Source organism: Pteronotus mesoamericanus, unplaced genomic scaffold (genome assembly GCF_021234165.1).
Source record: "Pteronotus mesoamericanus isolate MK-2021 breed Mesoamerican mustached bat unplaced genomic scaffold, CSHL_Meso_final contig_20, whole genome shotgun sequence".
Classification (NCBI taxonomy): domain Eukaryota; kingdom Metazoa; phylum Chordata; class Mammalia; order Chiroptera; family Mormoopidae; genus Pteronotus; species Pteronotus mesoamericanus.
In genome coordinates this window covers 64,029,111-64,046,914 of record NW_026555085.1, presented here as the reverse complement: position 1 = coordinate 64,046,914, position 17,804 = coordinate 64,029,111, and the positions used below count along the sequence as shown (strand labels likewise).

Sequence of the window (17,804 nt, the reverse complement as noted above, 5' to 3'; positions counted from 1 at the left end):
CTCCATTTCTTCACCTATAAAATTGGGTAACCATAGCATCTTTTTATGGCATTAACATGTGGTTTAAGTGAGGTAAAACATGATAATTAACATCTGAAACATGGTAAGTATTAATAAAATTTAACTATTTTTATCATTATCCTGATAGGCCTTCACTTCAGCAAGAGCGACACTGATGTGGCCACTGAGGCGCTACCACTGGTGTCAAACCAACGCTACGCTGTTTTCCATCGTGGTGATTCCTTTTCAGTTGCCATGAACTTAGATAACAACTGTGGGAACAACAAAGGGTGTCTGTTCTGTACAGCTAAATAAATCAAATGAGAAAACAGTTGATTAAAAAGAGTGTCATATCAGTTTAGGATAAACATAGATTTAGCTTATTTTTACACCTGAGAAAATTAAATTATATATCTAGAATGTCTCTCAAAAGCATTTTAAATCGACTAGGGAAACAAAAACGTTTTGAAATTATTTTGTCAAATCTGATATTTTAGCCCTGACTCGTGTGGCTCAGTTGGTTGGACACTGTCCCACAAAGGGAAAGGCTGCCAGTTTGATTCCCTGTCCGGGCACATGCCTGCGTTGTGGGTTTGGTACCGGGTTGGGGCATGTATGAGATGCAACAAATCGATGTTTCTCTCCATATCTTTCTCCCTCCATTCCCATTTCTCTCTAAAACAATAAAAAATATGTGACATTTTATGAGATGGAGAGAAAAGATTATTTAATCAACCTTTGATCATCTCTAAATAAAGAACCTCTTTTGTGCATAGTCTATCCATAGGGAATTAGTGTTAGTGGATTGGTTAGTCAACCTTCTTGGGATCACAGACCTCTTTAACAACCAAATGAAAATTTCACATATACAAGTGATTCTGCATATCATTTCAAAGGGTTCAGAGACCCCCCCTCTAATGGTCATCTGCGGCCCCCGGTTAAAATCCTCTGATGTACACTTATGCTTGATCCCAAGCTGACTTTCTATAGATCCCCAGTAGCAGCATTGAAGATGTATGCATTGCTGCAAAATGTCTGTCTACCAATGCCTCAAACTTCCACAATTGAGGTGTGGGGGGTGGGGGGTGGGGGGGAAGGTTCACAACACAGGGTAAAAGAGAAAAGAAATCAAGAAAAGTATTTCACTTCAGTAACTTCATGTAGAGGCAGAATAAAGAGTGAATATTCCTCGGTATTATTTTACACACACACATTCCTTGACTTCTCCATCAGAAGTTAATAATGATGTCTTCTAAGGGAACTAAATAAGTATCTCCTTTTATGCTATGAATAAAATAGTGACAAAAACAAAACAACGAAAATTTTCTTTCCATTCCACAAAACAGCCGCTCAATCTCCACACTATTTTTAGTTAATCTCCAGTTATTGCCAGGATTTTTGTGACAAAGAACAATAGACTGGCCTTTAAATATTTTTTAAAATGAACTTTTGAGAAACCTGTGCAAAAAAAAAAAAAAAAAACTTTACAAAATTGCATATATCAGATATTATTTCTTGAATCTGTGTATTTAATAGAGAACTATTTTAAATGTCACAGACTGAATCTCCATTTAACTATAGCTTCTAACCAACTATCAGGACTCCGTAAACCATGAAGAATATCTACAATTTAGGTCAATGTTTATATTCTAATAATACCTTATAATTTAGTGCTTTAGCAATAACTTATTTCTATACTATCAATATTTTATTTCCTATACATTTACTAGAAAAGTGTCCGTGACAGTCTTTGTTACTATAGCTGTCCTACTCTAATTTTTAAATAATGTACATTATTGCTACTATTCAATAATACTAGGCTGAGATCATAGAGTATTCAACTATTATCACCTTATATTATTCTGAGTTGAGAGGGAGAGAGATGTGAAAGTGAAATTTCAGAATTAATGTGAACAGAAGTCTAGAAAAATGATGTATTTAATATCTGAATGATTTATTTTACAGAGTCAGTCCCTGGTAGGATGCAATAGTTACATAACCCAAAGAGCAACGGCAGAAGAAACGCAGCTGACCGCCGCATTGCCTGAGGCCCCCTCCTCACACCACCCTCCCAGTAGGGTGGCCGCTTTCAGGCCGCGTTCCTCCAAACCCTCGATTTAAAACACACACTCTCTCTCTCTCTCTCTCTCTCTCTCTCTCTCTCTGCCCCTTTATTATTCTCTGGAATCCCACAGGTCTTGTCTCTGTGGTTCAGATTTCTTCTTTTCCTCTTTTCCTAAGTACATGATGCCACCGATCATCCCTTTTCTCTCCTGTGCTTTGTACCTTTCCTCAAAGATCTCAAATGTATCCTTCCCACAGTGTCTAAATATATCATCATGATTCGCCCTCTCTCTTTTTTTTCATCCTCACCCAAGGACATTTTCTCATTGCTCCTAGAGGGAGAGGAAGGGACAGGAGAAGGAAAAGAGAGAAACATCGACTGGTTGCTCCCCACATGTGCCTGGACCAGCGATCGAACGTGCAACCTTTCAGTCATGGGACGACACTCCAACCAGCAGACCCACACCGGCCAGGGCCTGATCTCTTTTTAAAAAGTGATAAAAACACCAACTCCTCTTCATTTTTCACTGTGTACCCACTGCCACCACTGCTCACTTCCACTCCACACCTCAGCTGCTTCAGTCAGTGCCCTTGGTGTTGCTAACACCAATGAGCATTTCTTCCCTTTTCATCGTACTTGACCCGTCTACACTTTGCACTGTTGACCACTTACTTCTCTCATCATGAAACATGTTTTCTCTTGGTTTTCATAACAGCACTCCTCTGGTTTTCTTCCTACTTGTGTCTGTTTTCTCTGACTGCTTTACAGTCAGACTCAGAGCACTCTAACTGGACGGTAAGAGCTGGAGGTCCTCAAGACGGGCCCAAAGGCTCTTCCCTCTTCTCACTCTACAGCTTCCATATGGGCATCCCACCCACGCCCATGCCTTCAAAAATCACATCTCAGCCCAGACCTCTCCTCTGAGCTTCCAGCTCACAAACTGACCACCTATTTGCCATCTCCTTTTAGAGGACTCCGATACTCCTAAACCTCAGCATGTCCAAACCATGCTCAGCATCTTCCCCATAGACTGAGTCAATGTTTCCTGTGTCAGTGAATCAATAGCCATCCATCCACCTGAGTAAATCAAAAACCTGAGAACCAAGCCTGACTTCTCCCTCTCCTTCATTTGAAACCCTGCCCCTCACCGAGTCTACCTCCTCTATGCACTTCTGTATCTCTGCACCACACCACCACAGGACAAGCCAGCATCACCTCTTTACTAGACAATTATAATGGCCTCCTACATAGACTTCAAGCATCGACTTCCATCTTGTACCAATCAATCTGTTCTCTATGTAAAGGCCAGGATGTTTTCAAAATATAAATCTGATCACAATTCTCTCAACTATGCAAAACCTTCAATGGTTTTCCATTACTCTCAGGATAAGGACCAGATTCATCTCTGTTCAGCCGCATCTCACAACAGGCTCCCTTGCCCTCATACTCTGGGCTGCAGCCACACAGGCCTTCCGTTCCTCAAACACACCACATCCTCTCCAGTTTCAGGGCCTTTGTACCCACTCTTCGGAGTTGACTATTATCCTCTGGCTTTGTGGACTAGTATTAGCCCCTTCCTTCAGCTGCGCTGACTTTCCACTTCCTCGGGGACTGCCGTAAGCTCTCATAGCGCTGCTCACCCTGCGTTACTTCACAGTCTCCTCCACTAGACTGTGAGCTCCATGAAGGCGGCAGCAGTTTCTGTGATTTCACTGGCACAAAGAAAACCTTCAGAAATACTTGTTAAACAACAGACTAAATAAACACAGGGTCTCTTGGGTTTTGATTAAATTGAGTTAGATTTATTAACCAACTTCTCAAAATAACCTCAGACATTACTAGGCTGTTGGCCACTGCCGCAACGATAACAAAACCCTCGTTTTCCATACTCTCGGGGCTGCAGACTGACATTCTTTCAATTAAGTTGGTTGCAACAAATACAGATACAATTTATTATTTGGACTCCTTGTCCTCCATCCTAGGCCTTTGACCTGTGTGCCTACTGATACACAAAATATGGTGACCAGACAGTGTGCTCTGACAGCAAAGCACAGAACTATGAGGCCATGACACCACTTTGTCCACCTGATTCACGAGCCACAACAGCACTCCAATTTCTGAATCTAGCCTTTAGGTCCTCTTATTATGTACTAACTTGCCCAGGAGAGCTTCTGGATTGTCAAGGGAACTAGCTGTATTAAGGCCTGGCTGTGGCTGTTTGGTCGCCTGGCTTCCTTCTCCAAGCTGTCCTGGAAACTGAGGCAGACTTTCACCCATGTCTAGTTCACCCAAGGAAATCAGGAGACTGGCACACTGCATCACACTCTCCCCTTGGAAGCTTATCACTGATTCTCCTTGGTATGCAGGGAAGAGGCCACACGGGATCTGAAGTCAAAGGACAGCAGCTCAAGACGGCTCAGCCACAGTGGGCCAGCACAGCATGCTAGGTCCACAAGTCTCCCCTTTGGAGAAAGGTGAAGCAAGCTTGTTCAACCTGTCCGTGCTGAGAAAAAGGCTGTCCAGTGTGATTGCATTTCATAACCAAAAAGGTGAGCATATCCTACCTTCACCAAATTCAAGATGATGATGGGGGAGCCGAACCTCTGGAGCATCTGGTCAAAGTGAAGGGCAGCCACGTGAGCAAATGGATCTGCCTGATCCACTAAAAAGGAAAAAATGATGAACAAATACCAGAATGAAAACCAGAAAGCAAGAATAAAAGTATAGGGTTTTTGTTTTGTTACTTCATGTTTATAGAAATGCAATTCAACTAATCCAGTAGTCTCACTTCCCCAGTTCTTCTTGAGCTTATCAAGACACTCATTCTTCATGTATTTATTGGATTTGAAAAATTTTAATGTTTCTGAAGTAAAATGTAAATAATTTACTAGCAGCCAAAATTAAAGAAAAATATAACGTTATTGCATAAAATAATAAAATTATCTTTCTAGTACTAAAATTTTGTCAAAACATAAGCATTTATGAGATTTCTGTGACAAAGTCAATTATCTCTAACTGTAGGTAAAGAAGAAGTGCCATTAGAAAGACTGTTCCACATACATGTAATAGGTGGCTTAGGCATCATAGTTGAAATGTCTTGAGACCAGTATAAAGGGACTGATCCTCTAACTTGTACATAAGAAGAGTAACTTCCTGCAGTAAAAGACATCACAGAAGCATCGCAGAGTATTTGTTCAGTTTCCACTTCATTTGCAACATCACCCTGAAAAAAAAGTTATGTTTAAGGCATTTTATGTTCTTAGAAATTTGTAATGAAAAACATTTCAAGGGTACAATTAAATTATAACTCTTATTCTTAGAAAGTTTTGAAAGAGACACATGTTGATCAATACTGTGTACATTAGAAAAGGCAAACCATTAAAATGCAATAAAGGAAGACAATTAAAAATAGGAATTAGGAAAAATTAAATGAAATAGCCAATAATACAAATAGTAGAGAACATCTTGAATGATACAAATGGCAGAAAGAGAGAGAAAAGAAAAAAAAATTACATGGAATTATATAGGTTAGGAAGACCAATGGAATATAAAAATTCAATTCTGAAGACAAAGATGAAATGAAAAGAGTGAGATTCACATGTCTAATGGACAGAAGAAAAAAAGGGGGGTCTTGAGGTGTCTTTATCTATTAAAAGTATATAAGGATATGTCAAAAAATAATTTTGGAGGCATTAATAACATGTCTGTTGGGATACCCTTTGAATATTCAAAACTAAATAACATAGCTACAGGATCCTGATTTTTTTAAAGCACCAGTTACAGCTATTTTTATTATTCATATAATTTTAAGAACAATGTTGCTATTTTAAGCCAGGATCAAAATGAGTGTCTCAATCTGTCCACTCAATCACACATCTACTTAACCTCAAATTGTCTATTGCAAATAGAGTCTAAGCACTCAATGAGGATTCCACGACTGCTGGCAGGATGAGTTTTTGTTGTTATCCTATTCTGGTGAACAGAATAAGGAGTCTGCCTCGAGCCAAACTGAAGCATGGGGAAGAGGGTAAACAGTCTCCCACGTCTTGCTCTCCTTATCCTTATCGAGGATGCATCTTCAACAAGCTCTCCCCTCCATTTATTCCTTGGCTGGAGGTGCTTTGCTTTTTCAGTCTCTACATTATATATGTACTGAAGTTTTTCATACATTACAGAAATGGTTCATCCTCCAAAACATTAGACATTTCCCAACTCCCTAAGGCATTGCATAACTTGCTCTAAAATAGCTGATAGTTCAGAACAGCTGTATATTAATCATATTATTCATAAATTTTGAATACTCTGGAGAACCATTCCCTTCAGTGTCCTACGCTAAAGACATTGCACTTTCTAAAAATCTGCTTTGCTTCATCTATCAGCAAAGCTGATGTAAAAGGTTAAAATGCCAGCAGCGCTGTTTTTTTTTCCCCATCTTACCTCACAGTTCGCACCTCTCTTGAGAAAACGGGTCCCCGCAAACTTGCTGGATCTTCTGGCTATTAGGGTGACATACACTGGTCGTCCATAGATCAACAGCTCTTAGAAATTAGGTTAAAGCTATTTTGCATTCATGAATGTCACATGACAAACCAAGAGAATCATTACACCTAAAATACACATTTAAATACATTTTGTCAAGTGGGTTAAAGAATACCAAAAGCTCCGCCCAAGAATGAAAAGCACTGGGTCCAGCTCTTCTCCCAAATTATGCAGATATTTAAGGCAAAAAGAGGACCCCCCCCCTAAGGAGTGGTTTCTAAGAATTTCAGAGGAAATGGTAACCAGCTGTGGGGCTACTGGCCAATGAAAGACCTGGTCTGTCCTTGCAGCCAACTAAAGGATGTAACCAGGTACAACTAATCCTTCCTTAGTCTTCAGAGATCATACGCCTGTCAGCCTGTCACCGAACAGGCTATTTAAACTATGAGACCATCTATAAAACTGAGGGAATGGAGTACAGAAGTAATCCAAATTTATCACCTAACTGCAAAAACTGAACACTGTGAACTGTTTAATCAACATACAGCTTATTGTTATATCACCCCATTATACTTTTTAAGTCTCAGTTTCATTTTCTGTAGAATGGTGTAAGTGCTAATAAAGAAACTAATTTTATTAGGCTGGGAAGACTAGGCTAGGTAATGTGTATAAAAGTAGTACCTGGCCTGAAGTAAATGTTTAATAAGAGTAACTACTTTTATCACCACATAGATTTCCAGAATTCATAAATACTTTATAACTAGGAGACTAGATTCATCATTTAAACTAATGAGCTTTAAGATTATAATCTATGGTGGTAGTTGCTACTTTAAAAAAGCAAATATTTATGGTGCTTCATGTAGGCAGGCCTTGAATTAGCTCTTGGTGGTATAAAACAGTTTAGAGAGATCTTTTAGAAACTGTAGCATGTTCTTCCTGGTGTCCTTGGTGATGAAAACCTTGTGTTCTTTCCAGGTAGATTATCTTATCGAAACAGACTAAGTATTTCAGGGCCAAAACTCATTATTCAATGAATAATCAAGCAGATAATACCACTCGCCCGTTGGAAATGATTATAAAGTAATAAGCCTGATTTTCAAGTGTAGCACATAAAATCTCACTCATCTTCGTTTCAAAATTCCTCTGTGTCTTTATCTAGCCTCTCCTCTTCCTCAACTGCCACAAAGGAGGCGGGGCACTCTCCAAGACGAACCTCCCCAGCTGTACCCCTTGATTCCACTCTGAAATGCTCTGGTGTTAGAAAACATAATATTAGTCAATAACATTCACTCACTTACTAATCTCAAAATAACCATTCCTTTAAAGTTTTCATGATAGGTCTTGGAAAAATTCTAAGACACAAGGAAGGATGTCAGCTAGACAACACAGTAGGTGCACAAATGCCCTCTCAGAAGTGTCTAACCTTTTGGTGTCTCTGGGCCACATTGGAAGAAAAGCTGTCTTGCTTTACACTGTGACACATAAACACAAAAAATACACTGTGACACATAAACACAAAAAAATCTCATAATGTTTTAAGTAACTTTATGATTTTGTGTTGGGCCACATTCATAGCCATCCTGGGCCGCAGGTTGGACACCCTCTTTGAGTCAAAAAGGGATAGGAAAACCTAAATACCACTTCCAGAAATATGCACAGTGCCTTTCTAAACCTTGTAACAGTACTTTCTTGAAAGGTTTCAATATAGCTAGCAATTAAATGAAAGGGGAAAAAGTGTCAACTCAGAACTTCCTAAGTACTACTATGTACATCACCTTCTTGAAAAAAAAACTTTCAAAAGCTCTAGCACCAAACCCAAAGTCCTTAGTCTGACCACCAAAGCAATCAGGTGACTGTAACGTGATTCCCTTCTATCGAGCTCTTTCCCACAACATTGCACCTCCCCGGAGTTTTAAACACAAGCCACAAAAACACTCCCATGAACTTTTCCACCTCTACACTCACGGTGCTCCCCAACCCACGACTGCATTCCCTGTGCCTGACTTTCGTTTAGGGCCCAGGCCAAGTTCAACTCTTCCTACAAGCCTTCCCCAAGCTCCCCACCTGTCAGAGATTCTGCTCCCTTTCCCAGGGAAGAATGATACTTATCACCTATATAACTTAGGATGCACATAGCATCCTAAGGATTTCTTCCTTGTTTTTTATCTCTCTGTGTACATAATAGATTTTAAGTGATTTGCATTCCTCTTTGTAGCTTTACCACATGGCACCATGGGTAAGTTTTCCTGTTGGGTACATAGCATGATAATTATAATCTTATAATTCATAGACCGCTTTCCACAAATTGGTACAGCATAAGTTTACTAATGTGTACCTTAATTTTTTTTTAAGAAAGGATACTTGACTGCCCACAGAACCCGTGAATGATATACAACAGCCAGTCACGATGGACAGCATTCTTAATTACATCCAGAAGTTCACCATTCCACACATACTTCATATAAGGTTCACTACAGATCCCAAATACACCTGAAAAATAAAAGTCGGTATCAGAACGATAGGCAATTGGTTGACATTCAACTCATTGTTAAGACCTTTAACTTCTGTTTTTAACTTCAAAATAAGATGCCTGATTAATAGCATTGCCATTTGCAGTAGGTATAATTCATATCATTGTCCAGAACACTGTGCTAATACTCCATGAAGTCAAAGAAGAAACTCATTTTTTTTTTATTTGTGAGAGTTTTTAACCTAAGAGAAAAGGAAGTGACAGGGAAATTAAGGGCGCACGTACACATACATGAGTAAGGCTGAGAGGCAACGCACAGCAGCAACCGGGAGCACTGCTCTGGGGCCAGAGGGCCCGAGTCCAAATCCTGGCTCTGCCTCTCGTCAGCGGGGTGGCTGATGTGAGCAGGAGTGTCCCCTGCTATTCTCAGTGCCCCCATTTCCTCACCCGTACCGGTATCATGTGGTTGTTGTAAAGATGAACTAAGGTGATAATGCATATAAAATGTTTAGAACAAGCCTGGTGTCTTAGTGAGACTTCCACAGTGGTAGTTATTATATCAGGTTTTTTCTATATGAAGAAATTAATTTCATCAAACACAATTTCATCATATCTAGACATGTTTATTGAACACCAATGAGTTTTATAAAAGTTATATTAAGTGCAAAAGTATATTTATAAGATAATGGTTTAAAAGATTCTGGATAGCAGGCAATCAATACTATCTTTTTCTTAAAACATGATGTGCCAAGAGTGTTTATACACTATGACAAATACACTGATTCATAAAAACTAAATCTTCTCTGACCCTTCAATGTATTACACAGAGCATGTACAGTATGGATATGGTTTAGAGTCCTGTCTTTGCCACTTACCAGCTCTGTGACCTTTGGTAGGTTACTTAACGCTTCTGAACTTCAACTTGCCAAACTGTAAAATGATGATACTACTACTCCTCACCACCTCAGAGATATTGTTCAGATTAAATAATAGATGCAAAGTGACTAATACACCGCTTGAGACAGCAGGGACTTTTTAAGAAATGTATTATTGTCCTTTTCTGCCTACCCACATACCTTCTACCCTCACTCTCTGTTTCCTGCCAGTTTCCCCCCGTGTGGTAGGAAAATGACACCCACCCCCACTCCGCTGCCACCATGTCTGTGTCCTAATCACCAGAATCTATGCTTATGTCACATTACATGACAAGGAGGAATTAGAGTTGCAGATGGAATTGGGTTGCTAATCAGATGACCTTGAGATAGAGCGATTATTTTGGATTATCCAGTTAGGTCCAATGTAATCAGGGCCCTTATAAATGAAAGAGGAAAACAGGAATGTCCTAACAATGTAGTATGAAAAAACTTGACTGTCCACTGCTGGCTTTGTTGACGGAAGGGGGCTGTGAGCCAGGAAATGCAGGCAGCCTCTGCAAGATGGAAAGAGCAAGAAAATGAACTTTCCCTTAAGTTTTCAAGAGAGGAATGTAGGCCTGTCAACACCCAAGTTTTAGTCTGCCGAGAACAATTTTGGACTTCTGACTTCCATCAGGAAATAAATTTGTATAGTTTTAAGCCATTAAGTTTGTGCTAATTTCTCATAACAGCTATACAAACCTAATACACACTGTTATTCCTATCTATCAAGAAGGGTAGCTCTAGAGACAGTAAAAAATCACGTGGCATTAGAAACTTAATTCAGATCCCAAAACAGATATTCAAATATTTATTTGGGATGACATGTAGTGCTAATTTAGTACTACTTTTGGCTTTTCTATTACTAAGGGAGCTATTTAGAAGAAATGATGCACGAATATTCAGGCACACATGATCTTAACCTCCACCTGTCTCTATTAGCATAGGTTATAATTCACGTATCTGAATCAGGGCAAATTTATGTGATCTAGATGTTCTGGGGAAGAGAGGGTGCATTGGGTTTGATCTTAGCTCAAGTAATAGTCAATCTCTATTGACTATTGATCAAGAGTTAATCAAAGAAGAGTTAAGGGCAATGACAGAAATGGCATTCAGTGTCAGTAATAGTCTTAAGTCTTCTTAGAGTGGACCAGAACCTTTGGCAAAATGCTAATAGGTCACAGCCTCTTGAGGGTCCTGCAAGGACAAACTTTCTGGAACTTTATATTACATTCTATCTCCTATGCCCATATCATCATCACCATTATTTAAGCTGCATAGAGCAAGGCACCCAAGACGTTATTGACTAACTTCATTTCCATAGTAACTCCAATTCAGCTAAACTGCCTTAGCTTTAAGTTTGAAATGACTCCTTCACAACATTTGCTTTAGCAATGCATCTGGTATTAGAGTTCTAGACCAACCCAAAAATCTAGGGATAAAGCTACTAATTCTGTTGTGTGACTGATTGGTTAGTCCAGGATCTCCAGGGTCGCCCTAGACTAGTCACACAAGGGTCCTGCGGCGATCCTGCTATAGTCCTGACAGAAGCAAGGCATGTGAGGGACTGATGGGTCAGGCTGGAACCAAAGTAAGAATAGCCTCCAGCCTGCTGCACTGGTTCCTCTGGATACTGGTCATGTGATCTTAATCTCGGGCCTCAGTTTTCTACTTAGTCTTTATTTCTTTAAGAGTGCATTATACCAACTGAAAAGTGTTAATGAGGATTAGGGACTTTGTATGTAAATGTCTAGGACAAAATAGACAACCCATGGTAATTTTTTCCTAAAATTCAGCCCATATTAAACTGGTAACTAGGAAAGAAAATAAGGTGGTAGTATGTATTCTCCATTACTTAAAAACAAAATCTTTATTCTAATTTCACCGGTTTAGACCTGAATGTATTCTATAAAAAGTACATGAAAACTTGCTATAAAATGTCAGCATACAATTTTCTGGCTGGCCTACCAATAAAATTGCCTAGTGATTAATGATCTCTATGAAAATGAATTGGTCAGGTTCACATATCCGAAACAACCTCATGGAAGGACAAAGAGCAGCGAGGGATGGAGATATCTGAAGGAAATGTGAGTGAATTTAGTGAGATGTCATTTCACAGAGGCCACATTAACATACATTAGATATGCTGAAAACCACCTACCACTTCCGCCCTGTGTAATTAATCCTTCATCTTCAAAGATGTCAAAGCTCTCCTGGCGAGTCTGGGTCGTTTCTGACTTTAACATCTCCAGGGGCATTTGCAAGACGGTGAGATTATATTGAAGTGAGTGAGACAAATCATAGCTGTAACTGAGAACAGAACTGAAACTTAATAAGAATTACAAAAGCAAAACATATTGGGGTCTTGGCTCCCACAAGTTATTAAAAACTGTGAACTAAATTCATTAGCACCTGTTACTTTACCTAAAACAGTGCTGTTCAAATAAGTACTATAAAACATAGTAAACCATAAATATAAATGGAAATTTAAAAATCATTCCATGACCTAGGCATTTGCATGACTAGAAATATATAATACAATGTGAGCAACCTACACTCACTGATTTAAAATGTGCTTTTTTTGCTTCACATTGAAATTAACTTCAAGGCCTTATGTACAGGTGCAGCTGAATGGACTTCTATAAATGTTACAATATTCATGGCAACAGTGCATGGTCTGTAATCCAGTTTAACTATGAACAAAAATAATTATATTAATTATTAATGGTGGCACCATCACTCACTTCTTAATAAAACAGAAAAAAATATAAAATAAGCTATTACAGTGAAACACATTTTAGGAACTGACACTCACCCAAGAAATTATAACAGTCTAAGTAGTTTATTTTTTTCAAATAAAATTTGGTCTTTAAGCCAAAAGAAATCCTTTACATTTGGATTTAACATAATTAATAATTTTTATGAGTATAAAATACTCATAAAAAAGTAATATATTTTAGCACAGAATTTCAGAAAATAGAATTCTGTAGGTTTATATAAATTTGTAAAGTGTTTTAGTCATATTTTATTTTTTAATTGTTTATGCTATTATAGTTGTCCCAATTTTTCCCCTGTTGCCTCCCTCCCCCGGCCCCCTTTCCCGCAGTCAGTCCCCACACCGCTGCTCCTGTCCAGGGGTGACGCGTACATGTTCTTTGTCTAACCCCTTCACTTCCTTTCAACCAGTCCCGACCTCCCCACTCCCTCTTACAGCTGTCAGTCTGTGCCTCCGATTCTATTATGCTCATTAGTTTATTTTGTTCCTTCGATTCCAGTCATAACTGAGATCATATGGTATTTGTCTTTCATTGCCTGGCTTATTTCACTTAGCCTAATAGTCTCCAGTTCCATCCATGCTGTAGTAAGACACGAATTCCTTCTTTCTTATGGCTGCCTAGTATTTGATTGTATAAATGTACCACAGCTTTTTTATCCACTCATCTATTGATGGTCACGTAGGTTGTTTCTAAATTTTGGCTATTGTAAGCGATGCTACTATGAACATAGGGGTGCACATATTCCTTTGAATTGGTGTTTCAGGATTCTTTGGATATATGTGTTTTCCCAGAAGTGGAGTTGCTGGGTCAAAAGCTAGTTACATTTTTAATTTTGTAAGGAAACTCCATACTGTTTTTCAGAGTGGCTGTACCAGTCTGCACTCCAAACAACAGTGTACTAGGGTTCCCTTTTCTCCACATCCTTGCCAGCACTTGTTTGTTGATTTCTTGCAAGGTATGAGGAGGTTTCAATTTGCATATCTCTAATGGCTAGTGATACTGAGCATTTTTTCATATGTCTATGGGCCATCTGTATGCCCTCCTTGGAGAAGTGTTTATTCAGGTCCTTTGTCCATTTTTATATTGGATTATTTGTCTTCCTGGAGTTGAGTCATATGAGTTCTTTATATATTTTGGAGATTAGAACCTTGTCCAATGTTTCATTGGCACATTATGTTCTCCATTCAGAGGGTTCCCTTTTCATTTTGCTGATCATTTCTTTAGCTTTGCAGAAATTTTTAATTTGATGCGGCCCCATTTGTTCATTTTTTCCTTTGTTTTCCTTGCCTGAGGGAGGTATATCAGAAAAAAATGTTGCTATGAGAAATGCCTGAAATTTTACTGTCCATGTTTTCTTCTAGAATTTATGGTTTTGACTCTAACATTTGAATCTTTATTCCATTTTGAGTTTATTCTTGTGCATGGGGTAAGACAGTGGTCTAATTTCATTTTTTTTTTGCACATATCGTATCTGTCCAATTTTCCCAACACCATTTATTTTGAATAGACTATCTTTACCTATTGTATGATCTTGTCTCCTTTGTCAAATATTAATTGACCATAAAGGCATGGGTTTATTTCTGGGCTCTCTATTCCGTTCCATTTATCTATGTGTCTGTTTTTATGCTAGTACCAGACTGTTTGATTACAGTGGCCTTATAGTACAGTTTGATATCAGGTCTTGTAAATTCTCCAACTTTGTTCTTCTTTCTCAAGATTATTTTAGTCATATTTTAAGATGGTTACAATTTTGTCTGGAGACACACACATTATTTCAGTTATTATTTCTTCTTCAATTTATTCATGTACGTCGGTTGAAATTGATTGGTTTCATCTATGAAATTCAATTTTACCATGTAGAGCAATTAATTTTACTAGCATCTCATCTCACATGAATAAAAACTATTGTTTTTTTCAATCTCATTTACAAGAACATCAGGAAAAAAGTAAAATGCTTAGAAATAAATTTAACCAAGGAGGTGAAGCTCCGTATGGTAAAAATTATAAGACATTGATGAAATAAACTGAAGAAGACATAAAGAAAAAGAAAGGTATTTTGTGTTCATGGAACAAAAGAATTCGTATTTTTTAAATGCCCATATTACTCAAAGACATCTATAGATTTAGTGCAATCCCTATCAAAATTCCAATGACATTTTTTCACAGAAGTAGAAAAAACAATTTTAAAATCCAAATGGAACAACAAAAGATCCCTAATAGCCAAAGCAATCTTAAGAAAGAAGAACGAAGTTGGAGACATCACACTTGATGATTTTAAACTTTATTATAAAGCTATTTTAAAAAGCTCTAACATTCAAAACAGTAGGATAATGACATAAGAAGACCCAGAGACCAATAAAACAGAATTGAGAGCCTGGAAATAAACCTACTCATACACACTCAACTAATGTTTGACAAGGGGAACCAAAAACATGCAATGGGTAAAGGATAGTTGTTTCCCTAAAAGGTGATGGGAAAACTAGATAAGCCCCTGCAGAAGAATAAAATTAGACCCCTGTTTACACAACTCACAAAAAGTTAACTCAAAATGGATTAAAGACTTAAATATAAGACCCAAAATTGTAAAACTACTAGTAGAAAATAGAGGGAAAAAGCTTCTTGACATTGCTGCTGGCAAAAATTTTTTGGATATAACACCAATAGCACAATCAACAAAAGCAAAAAAAAATAAGTGGGGCAACATTAAACTAGAAAGCTCTGCACAGAAGAAAGTCAGCAAAATAAAAAGGTAACCATGGGATGGGAGAAAATATCTGCAAACCATCTATATATATGATAAGGGATTAATATCCAAAAATATAAAAGGAACTCATAAATTCAATAGCAAAAAATAAACAATACAATTTAAAATGGGCAAAGGACCTGGCTGGGGTGGCTCAGTGGACTGAGCACAAGTCTGCAAACCAAAGGGTTGCCGGTTTGATTCCCAGTCAAGGACACAGACCTGGATTGCAGACCAGGTCCTCAGCAGGGGACAAGTGAGAGGCAACCACACATTGATGTTTCTCTCCCTCTCTTTCTCCCTCCCTTCCCTCTCTAAAAAATAAATAAATAAAATCTTTAAAAATAAATAAATAAAATAAAAATGGGCAAAGGATTTAAACAAATTTGAATAGACAAAGAAATACGGATATCCAACAAATTCATGAAAATATGCTCAACATCACACCAGGGAAGTGCAAATTAAAACCACAATGAGATATCACCTCACACCTGTTAGAAAAGCTACTATCAAAAAGACAAGAAACGAGCGTGGGCAAGAATGTTAAGGAAACCCTTTGCTCTATTTGTGGGAATGCAAATTGGTATAGACACTACAGAAAACAGTATGGAGGTTTCTCAAAAAATTAAAAGTAGAACTACCATATGATCTAGCAATTCCATTTCTGAGTATATAAACAAAGAAAAATGAAAATACTTTCTCGAAGAGACAACTGTACCTCCATATTCATTGCAGGATTATTTGCAACAGCCAAGATGTGACAACAACCTAAGAGTAGATCAACGAATGGATATGTAAAGAAAATGTGATACACACATGTACACATGTGCATGCACACATAATGAAATATTATTCAGCTATAAAAAGGAAATCCTTGCTGGCATTTCGCTAAGTGAAATAAGTCAGACAGAGAAAGACAAATACTGTATGTTCTCACTTATACGTGGAACCTAAAAAAGCCGAACTCATAGACAGTAGAATTGTAGTTGACAGAGGTACGGGACAGGGGAGGTTTGGAACGGGAGATGTTGGTCAAAGGGTAAAACTCCCAGCTAGAAGTTAAGATCTGAGGATCTAATGCACAGCATGGTAACTATAATTAATAATACTGACTTATGTATTTGAAATTTGTCAAGAAAGTAATCAGAAATGTTACCCACCACACACACACAAAATCAAAATTATGTGAGGGGTAATAGGTTAACTAATCTTATGGTGGTAAGCATTACATACAAATATGTATATAATCATGACATTGTACACTTTAAACTTACATATGTTGTATATCAATAATATCTCAATGAAGCTGGAGGGCAGAATATTTTTTTACGTGTAACAATCAATTCTTTCTATTTAAAATAATTGCTTTATTCTAGTTAAACATTAAGAATGTAGTATAGTGTTTTCTAAAGCTTACCTATGAGACATAAAAACTTTAACCTACATATTTTTACTCATAGAATGCCTTGCTCCGAAGTCAAAATGGGGATGCAAAGTTGGAAAATATGAAGAAAGAGACCATATCTAACAGCATCACCAAGCTTCAGTAATAACTCATAGATGCTATAAACATAAAATTAAGCAATAAAGGTAGAAAAGCAGATGATTGAGACCAACACAATGGAAATAGACATTAAATAAACATTTGTGGAAGTGAAGATTATTTCTTTAGGAGCTCTTCACTGCATAGTACTACCATTAAAGTAATTAGCTTCCTTTAGAGTTTTACATCAATAAAGACATGGTCCATTCTATATAGTAGACTACATCTAAAAATATCTACATATTTTTATTTCATAGATAAATGGTTAATTATATTAACATTTTAAAAATAAATTTTAAATAATGCAAAGTGCCCCATCAGTGTGTAACACAATAGTTACAACACTCCAGGTCCTCTTTTAGTCCCTATAACTCAAGTCCTTGTTAGTGCATGCTGTTTTGTGTTACTTTTTAGTTTCAACATTACAGGTGATAGAATTCTCCGTTTAGCACAACAACTCTGTATCTACTAGGCCTACATATTGGTCACATCAGTGGTGGTATAATACTCTATCATGATGCTCTGCTATAATTTACTTGCCTGTTGTTCAATTATCAATATTCAAATTGTCCCTGTGTTGTCTGGTTTGCCTGTTTGGGCTATCCTAAATAGAAACACCAATGTCTCAACAATAGGGATTAATGTTTTCTCTCCTGATTTATTTCCTTAGAATACATTTTTCATACATACTTAATGCTATATTCCTCTCCAGGAAAACTATTCATTTACAATGCATTTACAGTACATTGGTTTTACAATAGTTCTTCCTCTCTTGAATTTATTTTTATCTAATTTTGCTAAATTGATACCTGA

General features: G+C 37.6%; 1 protein-coding gene across 2 annotated transcripts in view; it reads right to left on the bottom strand.

Annotated features, from left to right (window-relative positions):
- The window catches only part of FIG4 (FIG4 phosphoinositide 5-phosphatase), a 97,877-nt gene that overhangs the window by 57,436 nt on the left and 22,637 nt on the right, over window positions 1-17,804 (bottom strand). For both annotated transcript variants that reach the window (XM_054569825.1, XM_054569826.1), the window contains exons 6-10: window positions 12,090-12,238; window positions 8,906-9,034; window positions 6,503-6,603; window positions 5,126-5,288; window positions 4,630-4,727 (exon numbers count right to left, since the gene is read on the bottom strand). In XM_054569825.1, coding sequence (XP_054425800.1) covers window positions 4,630-4,727; window positions 5,126-5,288; window positions 6,503-6,603; window positions 8,906-9,034; window positions 12,090-12,238 — 640 coding nt within the window. The remainder of the gene's footprint in view (window positions 1-4,629; window positions 4,728-5,125; window positions 5,289-6,502; window positions 6,604-8,905; window positions 9,035-12,089; window positions 12,239-17,804) is intronic.